This window comes from Artemia sp. Qi Xiang Cuo, chromosome 7 (assembly GCF_049724085.1).
Source record: "Artemia sp. Qi Xiang Cuo chromosome 7, ASM4972408v1, whole genome shotgun sequence".
In the NCBI taxonomy this organism is placed as follows: domain Eukaryota; kingdom Metazoa; phylum Arthropoda; class Branchiopoda; order Anostraca; family Artemiidae; genus Artemia; species Artemia sp. Qi Xiang Cuo.
In genome coordinates this window covers 66,405,274-66,419,755 of record NC_142800.1, presented here as the reverse complement: position 1 = coordinate 66,419,755, position 14,482 = coordinate 66,405,274, and the positions used below count along the sequence as shown (strand labels likewise).

Here is a 14,482-nt window from a genome sequence, read left to right as displayed (position 1 = left end):
TATATATATATATATATATATATATATATATATATAAATTTGTTTAACGTCGGTTCTTCAGATTTTCGACAACTATTGGCCCAGATCGTTCTTTGTTTGCAGTTTTTTTTATAATTAACCCATTAACAAACAAGCCAGTATTAAAATAATCCGAGAAGATACTGTGAGCTAACGATAAAATAACTTGTGGAAACTATTATATCATTCATAATGCACCTCTTATTTTGTTATTAACTTTTAAATGTTTTTTAGGTTAACCTCTTTTACTCAGTAATGAATAATCAAAAACAAATAATTAATCTGCTCCTCTCCCTTCACAAAAATATTCCCCTCACCCCTCTTGAACTTCTTATCCTAGAGAAGGCTATACGAAACTGTTTCAGCCCTTTAGTTGGTCCTTTAGTTGGTCTTTTAGTTGGGGAATACATAGGAAACAAACACCAGGCACATTTTTTTTTTTACCTTTAACATCTTATACGTTAAGTGTTTTAGTTTAAATCCCGGTTGGTTTAGTATTTTAGTTTAAACCAATGAGCTTAAATCTCGGTTGATTTTCAGACCTGATCAAATTTTCAAGTTGAATAGAGTTGATTTGTGGACTCTTTAACAGCTTGCATTGCCTTTAGTCGAGTCTCGAAGGAAATTGTTAGTCAACTTCATGCATTCCCAAATTTGTATTTCTCAACACAAGATAAAGTTTCACAAACTAGATTGAATTTCATACCTTCTCTTAAATTTGGTAAACATTAAATTGCTTGAATTCAGCAAATATGAGGAGTGTAAAAGGCATAAAAAAAACAGTTAGTTTCTCTTTTTTGTTGTATTTTTACAGATTCTCAGCACAAAATGAACTTTTATGAAATAGATTGAGTTCTCTTAAATTTTAAATAGATTAGTGTCTTCTTAAATTTGGTAAGCATAAAGTACTTGAAATCAGTAAATTACAGGAAAAGGTATGAAAAATGAGCCGTAGTAGAGCTACAATACTAAATTCAATTTTCAAACAAATTCATTTGTCGTATAAAGTATATAGTTTATTAATAAGTTAACTTATTCATAACCCATTTATTAATATATACAAGAATGAATAGATTTGTCAGATTATGATAAATCAGTCAATTTTATACGTGATTAGTTTGCAAAGTTTGGCAAAGTTTTAGCTAATAAGATTTCAAGGCTTTGTATATTGAACCATTATTTTGACACGCTTTTGCGTTAGTAACAAACCTATTTTGATTGTCACAGAACTGTTGTAGAAAAAAAATTTAAAAAAATAATCCTAACTGGGTTCCTTGCTAGGAAATGGAACAGAATTCACCGAGACCTTTGATTTCACGGTTCTGTGATTGGAGAAAATGAAAAGAGGAAAACTGCGAATAAGTCAAAAGGGGTCTTTTATTTCTTATGAAGGAGCTCTGTGCGAGAGTGTTTTCGATATGAATATTAAAAAGAATTCCTATCTAAAATTATTGGTGAAGTAGCAGATAAATGTAGTAGATGTTTGCATCTTGACGGATTAGTTGGTGGATTCTGATTTGCACGTTGATGGATTAGTGCTCCTCAAACATCTCCAGAGTAACAAAATTGAACCGAATACGTAGCTTCTAGTGCTGTTATGTTGAGTTTTTTCTTGTAGTCTAATTGAGTCTACTTTTTCGTTGATGTTGAGCTAAAGTAGATTGAGCTTTTTGTTAAGAAAAAACAAACAAAAACAACTTATTTCCTGAGAAAGTAACAGAAGATAGGGATGTCAAGTCAAAAGTGAGATATTTAATGAGACAAACTGTTTTCACAGACTGAATATTATATAATTAAAAAAAAAAACGAAAAAAAATATTATACAGTATGGAAAACTTGGTTTAGAAATGGGACACGTCACTGTGTCTGGTTTGGGAAGTTTCCCAAAGTGTCACAACAGTAGCTTCAACAGGTGTCCTATATTCCCATCGCAAGGCGCTAAAAATTTGTCAATGCGCACACGGGAAGGTAGAGTCATAACAAAAAGTATGTGACTGATTCGTCCCAAAAATCTTTAATGGAGAGTATAGGAACTTTCCATACTGTATAATATTTATGCTGTGCACATGCTGCTAAATGTTGAATTAAAGCCGGACACCCGAGACACATTACTAAAAATGGAATGCTGCATACTTATGCTACTGAGGTACTGTGGGACATAAATTTAAGGTTATTTAAGGCTTATTATGCATGTCTTACTGCAAAGTACTTATGCAGTATGGTAAATAGTTGCTATATAGATACAACTTCTTAAATGTTTTAAAGAAAGTGGTTATGCAAAGTGAATAAAAGTTTGAGGAATATTTTAAATTGATATTTGAGCTAATCCCGAAAAATTTCGTTCGCATGGTATGGCTACTTACTTTAAAATATTAAAGAAAGCTTGAACACAAAACCACTGCATTCTATAAAAAAAGAAAATATCTATAGAGGTGTATAAAAATATATCGCAAAAATTTTCAGGAAATACAGAATAGAAGAGGGCAACTGTTCCCCCTCTTTTCACCTCTACGTACGTCCCATTAAGTGTCGTGAAGGATTTTTTAACCTAAAAAAAGGGTGAAAAGGGACAGAAATCAATCTTGAAAATACAATTTTGAAAATAATACTTTTTTTTATTTTAGGAGGGAACGGGAAATAAACAAGCTTCTAAATAAGGAATGTGCTGCTGTTTTCCAGGAAAATGTTCTTAATCTACTCGATTAATTTGTATTTGTCTGTTTATAGGTACAAGCTCCATGACAATCACTTTTGATGATGGTTACTTGCTTGAGACCAGGTTCAGTGCTTGTGAGCCACCGTACAAAGAAGTAGCTCTTAAATGGCTCACAGCTCTACAAAGGGTAATAGAATTAGTTTTGATTCGGGAGTGAAAGAAATTAAATATTCCGCCTATTGTTGCACACAAGATTGATCAAAACAACGACTGAGATACCAGTTTTCAATGCCCTAAGCTCTTTGGTTAAGATCTAATTACTAATGCATTGCCATATAAAAAGGGTTTGATGTTTTTCTATTTTTCGTAACGATTATCCTTATCTTTGGGCCTTTCTGAGCTGCCATACAAACCATTTGCTTTCAAATCATTCGCAGTTCATGAAATGTTAATTCAATTAATTTTGTTCTTCAAACTAAATTAATTAAATACACCGTGTTTTCCTGCCTATTCAATGGACCAAAAACAACGGCTGAGATACTAGTGTTACGAGTCCTAGGCTTTTGGTTTAGGGGTTCTAGTGTGCAATCCTTCTCAAGAGGAAACACTATAAAATTCTGAAAACAACTTTAAAAGCCGTAATATACTTATGTCATTCCTAAAAGCGCCTCACTTTACTCCCCACCACCACCCCTAATGTGCAAATATATAGCCCAAATTATATATTTTCCATACATTTTTTCATCCGTCACTCTTTTCTTAAAATAGAATTAAAGGCAAGGAAGCGATGTCGACAAAATCAAGAAACGGAAAAATACACGGAGAATAAATAATTTGTGGTATATGTTTGCACAATGAGGGGAGATGGGGTTAAGTAAAGTGCTTTTAGGAATGATGTAAGTAAGTGTTTTACAACTTCATAAAGTTGTTTTCAGGATTTTGTAGTGTATCCTTCTAAGGAGGAGTGATTGTACATTAGTATTGGGTTCTAATCAATCAGTATGTCTATCGGTAATCAGTATCTAATTGCTAATACAACGCCATCTTAACAAGGGCAGGGTAGCCTTATAGTCATTATCACCCGTAACTCAACCGTCAACTAAATTTACCAAAGAGAAAATCAGAGATGCTAGTTTTGCGGGTCTAGAACATTTGGATTAATATCTATTTGCTAACTCATTGCCATCTTAAAATGGGCTTGATGCCCTTCTGCTGATTATCAATCGTAACTCGTATCGTTGATCCCTGCGAGTCGTCCTATAAACAGCTTGCTCTCAAATGACCCATAAGGTAATTGAATTACTTTCGTTTTTTGAGTTAAAGAAATTAAATAAGTCGTACTTCGCTGCACACTAAATTGGTCACGAACAGCGTCTGAGATACTTGCTATGTTAGTCCTAAATATTTCTGTAAAGATTGAATGTTAAAATTTAAAGATTTAATAGTTAAAAAACATACTATTGAAATTAATGTTTAGGGCCCTTCTGCTCATTAGACATGCTATTCTCTGGTTTTGATTCTCTCGAGATACCGACGAAACAATTTGTTTTCAAACAGCTGACACTTCTTCGTAGGGTAAATCAATTAATCCTTTTTTTAATCAGAGAAAAGTAAATAGGTCTTATTATGTTTGTGTATTATGCCTTTTAACCAAGATGCTAAATTCTTCTGTTAAGATCTAATTTCTAATAAAACATTATGTATATTTGATTATGATGCCCTTCTATTCCTAAGAAACACTAATCAGTGCTTGATGTTTATGAGCATCCTCATAAACGGTTTTTTCTCAAATAGCTGACAATTTTTCAAATAATAATTGAATTGCTTTTGTATTCAAATAACACATTCAATAGATCTTATTAAACTGTATACTAGGTTGACAAAAGCAAACACTGACTGGCAAGCTTTGCTTGTCCTAAATGGTTTTATTAAAATCCTGTTGTTAAGACAGTGCCATCTATACCATCTAAACAAGGGTTTGAAACTTGTTTTAGTAATACTAATCTTTGTCTTGGCCACTATACTGATCTTTCCTATCCTTGACTGTTTTGACGGTATTATGTTGACTTTTGGTAGCAATAAATGAAGAAGTTCTTTCCGTTTTTGAATTCATCTTTTGCCAAAAGGGGATTTTTGAGTATTTAACAATACATTTTTTGTCTTTCTGTTTGTAGTTTTTTCTTCCTGTTATTAACCTGTTGCTTTCCTTGTCCATTCCTGATGAACCGCTTTAATAAATCCCACTAGGATTGTTTTTTTGGTTTTTTGAAGTCAGGATTCACGCCCCAGCCAGCTATTTGGTGATATATCAGTTTTCATTGAAATTTGTAGTTTCTTCCAACAAAATAGTTGCATGCCCTTTGAAGGAGTTTAGCTTTGTATCGTTTTGCGATGTTGAAAATTAATGTTGGATGAATTTAAATATTCCCACTTTGAGTGCGTTTTATAGAAATAGGTCGACTTGCAGAAAGTTGTGACGACTTACTCTCGCCATATAAACTGGCAGAGATTTACTTATAATTGTTTCAAATGGGTGGATAATAGTTGGTTTCTTAGAAATAGCTAAAGAGTAATTTCCAATAAGAATTTATTTATTCCATGATCCAGATACTGCTAAAATCGATTTATCTATAACTTTTGATCGGATTTAACGGTTAAAAAAAAAAACTAGAATATTACAAAAAGTGAATACTGTATTTTTGTATTATAATTTTGAGCCCTATTGCTAATCAAACTTCGTAGAATGATGGCGAATAGAAAGATTCGATATGTTACGATAACAATTTTCAAAATGAAATGTCGAAGCTCAAGTTCTCAGTAATCTTATTCAAGGATGTACTTAATCATATACCTTTGACCCTTCTGAGCTTCAAAAGTTCTTCCCAGCATTAAATTGATTTTTCATTCACGTCTGTCATAATTTTTCTTTTCAAATTTGTTCTTTTTTTGTTCAATTAAGGTTTGCAATGAAGCCTTCTAATTGGGGGAGCCACTGCAAATTTTCCAGCAAATTAAGCTTGGGTGGAACACAGTTCCAATTACTTAATTATGAATTTCTTTAGAATATGTTTATTCCCAAAATTAGTTAACTGAATTTAGGTCTAAGTCAATAGTCTCACTGTGAACCCTAGCTTACACTAGCTGGACCCTAGCTTAGCCGTACCTTCAGACTCATGTTGAGCAAATCCCACAAGTTTTTGCCAGAATAAATGAGCTTCTTTTTCAGAAAAGCGCCTACTGTCAGAAGTGTGTTTAAAATATTTTTGTTAATATTATTTTTCAAGATTAAACTTATACGAAAACTGAAACTTTTCTATTTTTTTCTTATGTATCTATTTCATTTACTTATTCTGTATAGGCTATTTATTTCTCATAATTTAATTATTTTCCAGGCAATGGATACTCTTCCTGTTCGAAACGTTGAATCAGCAACAAAGCTGACGAATTGTGAGATTCCCGAACACTTCTGCTGAACTGCATATTATCTCACATCAAATTAAACTTTTGTGTTTCTTTGAACGTTTTGTTGACGTAGGATTGACGTTAATATTTGTGCACATGCTGTTGTGGAGAATATTTCACTATATTTTTCGTGCGATTTTTTAGTTTACTGTATATTTCCAATACTTTTCTTTATTTCTACTTTATTTCTTTCTTTATTTCTCGTAAATTACCTTTACTGGGTAAATTAAAGTTAAAGGATGATTACATTGGAACGTATTTCATTGCTTGAGAAAAAAATGAAAGCAGGGCTTTTAACCCAATATACAAAAAATTGAGCAAGCTTTATTTTATTTCAAGGGTCAAATTTTGGTCATAAGAAACATCCAGTCTTGTTTAATAAGCTTAGGTTTATTTTAAGCTTAAAGCGTTTGGTACTTAAATTTAATTTCATTTTTCTTTTCACCTTTAAAATATTATTCAAAGTGAATATGCTAAACTTGGTGGAAAATGATCTGTGATCTTGTTGGAAAAGGATCTGTGTGATCTTGTGATCTTAGTGGAAAAGGATGTAAATATCATGCAATTAGGTATTATGCGTATTTCTTTCTGTTGTTCATGGCTTGAAATGAAATATTTTCTGTTCAAAATTTCCTGATTTGCAATTATTTTGCATTTGCATAACGCCATATACAAGTTTCCAATCTATTGCACAACATGGGGTTGTTTGAAATGTAATTTTTGAAGAACCTTACATTAAGTGAATATTTGCTTAGTATTCTCGCTATTTATGCCATAATTCTTTGTTTATTAACATGTGCCTTTGCAAATAAATAAAATATATCTTAGTTGAAGATTGAATACTGTGGTAGAAGTAATTAAAATTACGCCAAGATAATATTATTTGGAAAATATTTCTTCCTTTGATAAGCAAAAGTAAGTAAGCCGTTGGTGAATAGATCTTCTTATGAAACTGAAATAACAAGTGTAAGAAAGTTATCCTAGTTTTTCCCTGCATTGTAGATACGTGGCATTCCTTTAGGGTTAAAACTGGACAAAAAGGGCCCAGAATTAATAAAATGTCACAGAGATAGCATATAACGTAACCAAAATTACTGCTTTTGTCATCAGGGTTTTTTCTTCGCGGACTCTGGACTTCACTGTTTAGAGCGGACTTGAAGCACCCAGAACAAGGTTCTCATAATAACAGTTTTCCTAGATATACCAAATTTTTTTTCAGGCCAGAAATTTTGTGCCCTGGATTGCATAACTTGGAGCCGAGATTTCAGGATTTTCCCAAGAATTTCAAGGAATGTCATTTAGAATGCAGAAAACGGAACCGGGATTGCATGGAAAGTAGCCGAGTCTTTAGTAATATAAATTCTTACACATCAAAAAATTTGTGCGGAAAATTACAAAAATGGAGCCAAGAACGCAGGAACTGGCCTAGAATTTGAAGAAATGTCACAAAGAATCCACAAAATCAGCTTAGATAGTATTTTCTACACTTATATTTATCTATGATTTGACTAAGTTTTAATCCCTTCGCCCAAAAGTACACACTTGCACCTGATTGTTATTTGAGGTTAATTTAAATAATCTGTTGTCCCCCCCCCACCAATAAAAACAGCAACAAACAAATAGGCAAAAATGATTATAAGATTATCAATCATTCAAACGGTGGTTGCAAAAAAAAAAAAAATCAACGCCATCTAAAATTTTGGGTAGTAGCATAAAGCAAAATTCTTCTTTAATTGACCATATTCCTGTTCAGCGTCACCAAAAGGACTAAATACTATTATTCTTTTTTTGTCTACTCCGATTTATGGGTATATAACTTTGGATTATTCATGAACATGTCTACAAAAGTGGAAAGTGGAGAGAAAGGAACACCGCCACTCCTCTGTTCTGAGTCGAAAGGGCACTTCAAACTTGAACAAGGTTTGTCTAAAAAAGCAGATCATATTTTCATGTGTGTAAGCTAGGATAGGGAAATTAGTTTGCCCCTAGAAAACTCCTCACCAGCCTGAAAAATTCCTAAAAGCGTTTATTTCCCTTAGTTTTATCCAGTTTTCATTTCAATTCGTACACGTTTTCGTGTCCTGTAAAAGCTTCAACAATAAACCTAGACTCTGAGAGAAGCCAAATCAAACAGTTCGTAAGGAGCGACCCGACTCGATAGTAACAAAAACTCTAAAAACCGTAATTTTGAGTTTAGTCTTATCCATCAAAAGTTACGCGCCTGAGAAAATCTGCCTTATTTTCGAAAAAAGGGGGAAAAAAGTCACAGAACTTTAATGAAAATCACAGCATCTGATTCAGTGTATTAGATAACCCTACTATAGAAGTTTCAAGCTCCTATCTGCAAAAATGTGGAATTTTGTATTTTTTTTTTGCCAGAAGAAAGATCATGGATAGGTGTTTTGTTTGTTTGTTTTTTCTTTTTTTTTTATTTCCCAAGGGGTGATCGTAGCGATCCAGTAGTCCTAGAATATCGTAAGAGGGCTCATCTGAACGAAAATTAAAAGTTCTATTGCCCTTTTTTAAGTGGCCAAAAAAATTGGAGGGTAACTTAGCCCCCTCCCACGCTCATTTTTTTTCCGAATTCACCCAACTGAAATTTTGAGAAAGCCATTTTGTTCAGCATAGTCGAAAATCTAATAAATATGTCTTTGAGGATGACTTAATCCCCCACAGTTCCCGGGGGAAAGGCTGCAAGTTATGAACTTTGCCCATTGTTTACACATAGTATTTGTAAATGGGAAGTAATGGGTAATGGGAAGTTCATCCCATTATTTGTAAATGGGAAGTAATGGGTAGTAATGGGAAGTTCAACATAAAGTAATGAGCAGTATTTAAACATAAAACGAACAGAGATGACGTTGTACGTGAGGGGATTTACTCCCTAGTTGTTAGCTTAGTGTTTACGATAAAGTTTTTTTTAGTAATCAAAAAAGCTATCGCCCTTATAATTAACTAGCCTTTGTGACCCAGGGGTTTGTGACCCGAACAAAATTCGAGCTTTAGTGTAAGGAGTGTAGCATTAACAAGGGGTAAAATTTCCTAATATAAAAACATACAAATATAAAAAGTCGTTACGTAAGTTAATCCGTAAGTTACGCCATAATAAGATTTCGAGAAAGCCATTTAGCCAAAATGATAAAATTAATATGGAAATTTGATTGTAATTATTCGTTTTCGGCGAGCAAACATAAAATCTGTATTAATTCAAAAACTTTCAGAAATTAAATAAAAAAAACAAGTTTTTTTAACTGAAAGTAAGGAGCGACATTAAGACTTAAAACGAACAGAAATTATTCTATATATGAAAGGGGCTGTCCCCTCCTCAACGCCTCGCTCTTTACGCTAAATTTTTTTATTGTTTTAAAAAATAAAGTTGTGTGAGAGTCAAACTTTAGCGTACAGAGCGAGGCGTTGAGGAGGGGATGTTATATAATAACACCCCCTCCTATAATATGTTAATCATAAAATGATTGAACTTGACAGCCCCTTTCATATACGGAATAATCTCTTAGGACCTAAATTAAATGAATACATTCTGAATTTTGATAGGTTTTGCTTTGTGAGGAGAAGTATCTCCGTTATTTAACCGAGTTAATTTAGTGTCTCCGTTAATGAATTCTTTAAATCAACCCGTTTTTTTCTCTTAGACAGTGATGAAATATTTCATAATCAATAAAATCATATGAATTTACTGACAAGTTTTGTTAACAAGCCTGTGACAAGTATTTCAATTTGTGTGTTTAGCACAGCATGTTCAGAAAACACTTTTAGATTCTGTCAACTTTATAAAGTTCTGTTTCTGGCATTTTTGATTCTGAAAGACTGAATTATAAAATATTTTAACTAATTATAGTAATTACGATTACTTATAGTAATTATAGTAATAATATAGTAAAATAGTTATAGTAAAAGTATAATAATTATAGTAATTATAGTAATAATTAAGTAATTTATTTTAGCAGTAATTTTTTATTTCGCATATTAGTCCTAGAATTTTATAGTTGTAGTAAAACGAACATTTCAGTGAACAATGACAATTTTCAGAAAACAGATGAGGAGGAGGGGCGTGGGGGTATTGGGCCTATAGTATATACAATGAAAGAACTTCCGTTTAAGGTGATTTCAAATATGCAAAAATCCTTAAGTTTCAACTTATACATCAAAAGTTGTTAGCATAAGTATATTTGTGTCGTTTTTAGAAAACGACCTCCAAAAGTCATCAAATCCTGATGAGAATTGCACCTCCAAATTTTGGATACAAAAGAAGCCCTGATATGCCAGGTATTATCAAGTTTATGAATGCAAAATGCGCAACTTCGTATTTGTAGCATCACGGGTGAGTTATTGTTTGTTTGTTTTTAGGTTTTTTTTTTTTTATTATTGTTTCAGAACAGCGGTTGTTAGAATTTAGGGACAGGTCTCGTTCGGATGGAAATTCTGCGTTGTAGTACTCTTTTTTACATCCTAAAGTAATCAGAGGATAACTAGGCCAAGTTTTGAGCCCTTTTCAGGCCTGTGGCCCATCACAGCCAAGGATAATATCGTATCAAAATTTCTAGGTAGCCAGAAGAAAAAAAGAAAACAAAATACAAAAGAATAGAGACCATTTACATTGTTACACAATGTTAAACTAAGGATCTTTAGGTTTTTGGGTCAAAAGAATTTTAGGGTTTTCAAACGATATTTCTGATCCAATACAAATACTCCCTTACCTGCAAGCCATTTATAGCTTGAAAAATTCTACTTGTGCTCAGCCCTTAAAGGTCCTGTACTTCTGAAACAATTTTAAAGGGTTCAATAGGCAATGAAGTTGAAGCACCCTTTTTCTAAACAAAATAACTACATGGTGTTCAAGGGCGTATCAAAGATGTTTGTAAAGCTTGGAGTAAAAGATTTTGTAAAAGATTGGAGGGTAACTATTCACCTCCCTTCACTCTTTTCTCCTCAAAAACATCCGATCAAAATTTTGAGATAGTCATTTAGCTCAGCATAATTGAAAATCAGTGTCGGATCCAGGTGAGCGAGGGCCCCCCCCCCCCTAGCGTAGTCTAAAGTAGTGTAATTTACTTAATTAACTCAAATATTTGCGGTAATTAAACTTGCTCCTAACGCAAGTTTATCGGATCAACCTATTTTGCGCTCCCCCTAATTTTTTTTCAGATCAACCTATTTTGCACCCCCCCCCCCTAAAAAAAATCTTGGATCTGCCCCTGTTGAAAAGTCTGATAAATGTTCCTCTGGGGATGACGTGAACTTCAGCAGCTCATGTGGAAAGGGCTGTAAGTTATGTAATTAATCCATTGTTTACATATAATATTGGTTATTGAGAAATATATGGATATTTTTCGGATGGGTTTTTCTGCAGTGAGATTTTTTACGGGAAATGGGCATTTTTCCACGAAAAATCTTACACGAGGGAAGGAAAATTCCAGGGATGAACACAATCCTTTCAACTAAAAGTAAGGGGCAGCATTGATGATTTTTTTTTATCTAACGGATCAATGGGAGTTAGACCACTTGGACATTGAAATTTGTTTTTTGAGCATCTGCTTTTCCTCCCAACCACCCATACAATAACCAACTGCCCGTCCTTCATAATCGCTGATACGCAATTATACATCCCTGAACATAATTTCATGAAATGTGTTGTGAATCAAATTTAAATCAAGCATAAAGATAGTCCATATTAACCATTTATCTTGTATGAAATACGTGAATTTTCTGGAGCGAATGTGCTACCATGCGGTTTTACTTTCTCTGCGACTGGGAAGCTCAATATATAGTTGTTTAATACTTTTGAACGGCTGGTTCAGAATTTTTAATCGATAGTAACTTGGATTTCTTTGAAGCAAAATTGTAATTTGATGACACAAAATGACAGAAAACACCACTTTTCCGTAGCAAAACCTTTTTGGTCACCAAAAAAGGACAAGAACTTTGAATTTTCGTTCTAATAAGCCCTCTCCCAATCTCCCAAAACAATTAATTCGGTACGACCACCCCTGGGAAACAGAAAACAAATAGACACGCATCTGGGATTTTTCTTCTGAAAAAGAAGAAGCAAAATTCCACGCTTTTGTAGATAGAAGCTTAAAACCTCTACTGTAGGGTTCTCTGATATGATGAATCTAATCAATATATTTGGAATCAACATAAATACCTTATTCTTTTTATGCAATAATGTTTATCCATTTCTTTTTAGTTTTAGTTACTATTGGCCCGAGTCGCTCCCTACTCACTGTTTGTTACTATGGACTGTTTTTTGCTCAGAACAAGAAATGAGGAGCAAGGAAGCATGAAAAGTGCACACGAAACGCAACAAAAAATAAAAAAAATATTACAAATTACCTTTATGCAGAAACGCCACATTCTTTTTTTTCATATATAACGTATATATGCATATATAATGCAAGCAATCTGAAATATATAACATTATAAGTATTAACGACTGAGGGGGTAGTAAATTAACTGTAAATTAAAAGAATCCACTTTTCATTGTGATAATGAGATGAGATGAGATATATGAGATATGAGATATACATTTATTAAAACAGAAAACAACACTATTCGCCTTTCGCCTGCCAAGAAAGGCAATAAGGTTGAAAGGACAAGCGAGGTTATCACTCTCAGCTAATTAAAACAACATTCATACCTTGCTACTCAACACACAAGAAACTCATCTGATGAAGAAATAAAGGAAAAAAAGAGAGAAAGAGGAAAAGACAAGAAGTAGATAGAAAAAAAATAACAGCAAAGTAAATCGGGGAAATACCTTAATTAGAATGACAACCTGAAGTGGGCTTGACAACAAATTCACTCACGAGATAAAAGAAACTTCTTTGTCCGTGACTTGAAAGCCAGAAGACTAGGCGCATTTTTCACACGCTCGGGGAATATTTTCCAAACATGGGGACCATAATGGCGAGTCACAAAAGATGCCCGAGTGGAGCTCCTAAACTCATGAGTTAAGTTATCAGCTTTTCTTGTTTTATGATCATCTACTAAAAGTAAAAAGATTTTCAAAAGCAGGGGTGAGCAGCTGATTCAAATATTTATACGAGAAAATCGCGACTTGGTAATCTCGAATTTGGAATACATCCATTAACTTATTCTTTTTAAAATGCTCATGAGCAGGAGCCTCGTCAGAATCATCAAATTCAGATAATAATTTTACGGCTCTATTCTGAAGTTTTTGTACTATTTTGAAACATGTTATAAAATTACTTGCCCATATAGAGCATCCGTAGCTAATATATGGGTAAAATATAGAAAAATTAATAGTTTTCAGGATCTTTTTTGGGACTAGATTTTTAATTCTTCGCATCACCCCAAGGCCTTTGCTTAATTTTTCAGCTATTGTACTTGAATGGTTTTTCCACGCCAGGTTTTCATCAATTAAATACCCCAAATACTTTGTTGTTGCTGCTCTCTTTATCACATTTTCTTGAACCGGGATATGGTCATTTCCAGGACTAGACGAAAGTCTAAAATTATCATGAAAAAAGTTTTAGAAAAGTTTAGGGTTAACATATTTTGCTGAGAAAAAGTTAGAAATTAAGAAACTGCATTATGAATTTTATTATATAAAACATCAAGTGAAGACGCTGACAGAAAGAGCAAAGTGTCATCTGCAAACAGGATGACACCAGCCTCTGACAGGTAATGTATCACTCGATCAATGAAAATTGTGAAAAGTAGAGGTCCCAGGATTAACCCCTGCGGGACCCCGCACTCTATTTCCTGTTTTGAACATAAAAATGACCCATTCTGAAATACCTGATTCAGATTGCGTAGATATAATGAAAACAACTCCAGGCTTGAACCCTTCGCACAAATCGAGTCAAGAGCTTGAATAAGCTCTGAGTGGTCCACCGTATCGAACACTTTTTTCATATCCAAAAACACAGCTGCGGGTATGAGACTTGCTTCAAATGCATCACTAATCCAATCAACCAATTTCAGAACTGCTATATCCGTAGATAGCCCTTTTCTGAACCCAAATTGATTTTCCATTAGAATTTTATTCTTTTCAATATAATAACTTAACTGGGCATTTACCACTTTCTCATACAACTTAGAGAAAAATAGGAGAATAGATATAGGTCTTCGATTCGATGGGTAATCTTTTTTCCCTCCCTTATGAAGAGGAACCACTTTTGCAATCTTTAGTGCTTCCGGGAAGACTCCAAGATCTAGACAAAGGTTGATGAGGGGCGTCAAGACAGGTAAGACACTCGTTTTTGCGGCTTTTATGAGTTTCAGTGAAAACTCATCCATCCCGCTAGAGCTTGACTTCATCGTAGCAAGAAATCGTGTCACTTCCTGAATATCTTGCAAACCCAA

At 33.6% G+C, this 14,482-nt stretch overlaps 1 protein-coding gene across 1 annotated transcript in view; it reads left to right on the top strand.

Annotated features, from left to right (window-relative positions):
- The window catches only part of LOC148950618 (zinc finger FYVE domain-containing protein 21-like), a 60,495-nt gene extending 54,180 nt beyond the window's left edge, over positions 1-6,315 (top strand). The window contains exons 6-7 of the mRNA XM_089091674.1: positions 2,746-2,861; positions 6,067-6,315. Of these exons, the coding sequence (XP_088947800.1) occupies positions 2,746-2,861; positions 6,067-6,147 (197 nt within the window). The 3' untranslated portion in view covers positions 6,148-6,315. The remainder of the gene's footprint in view (positions 1-2,745; positions 2,862-6,066) is intronic.
- The last annotated feature ends 8,167 nt before the right edge of the window (positions 6,316-14,482 follow it).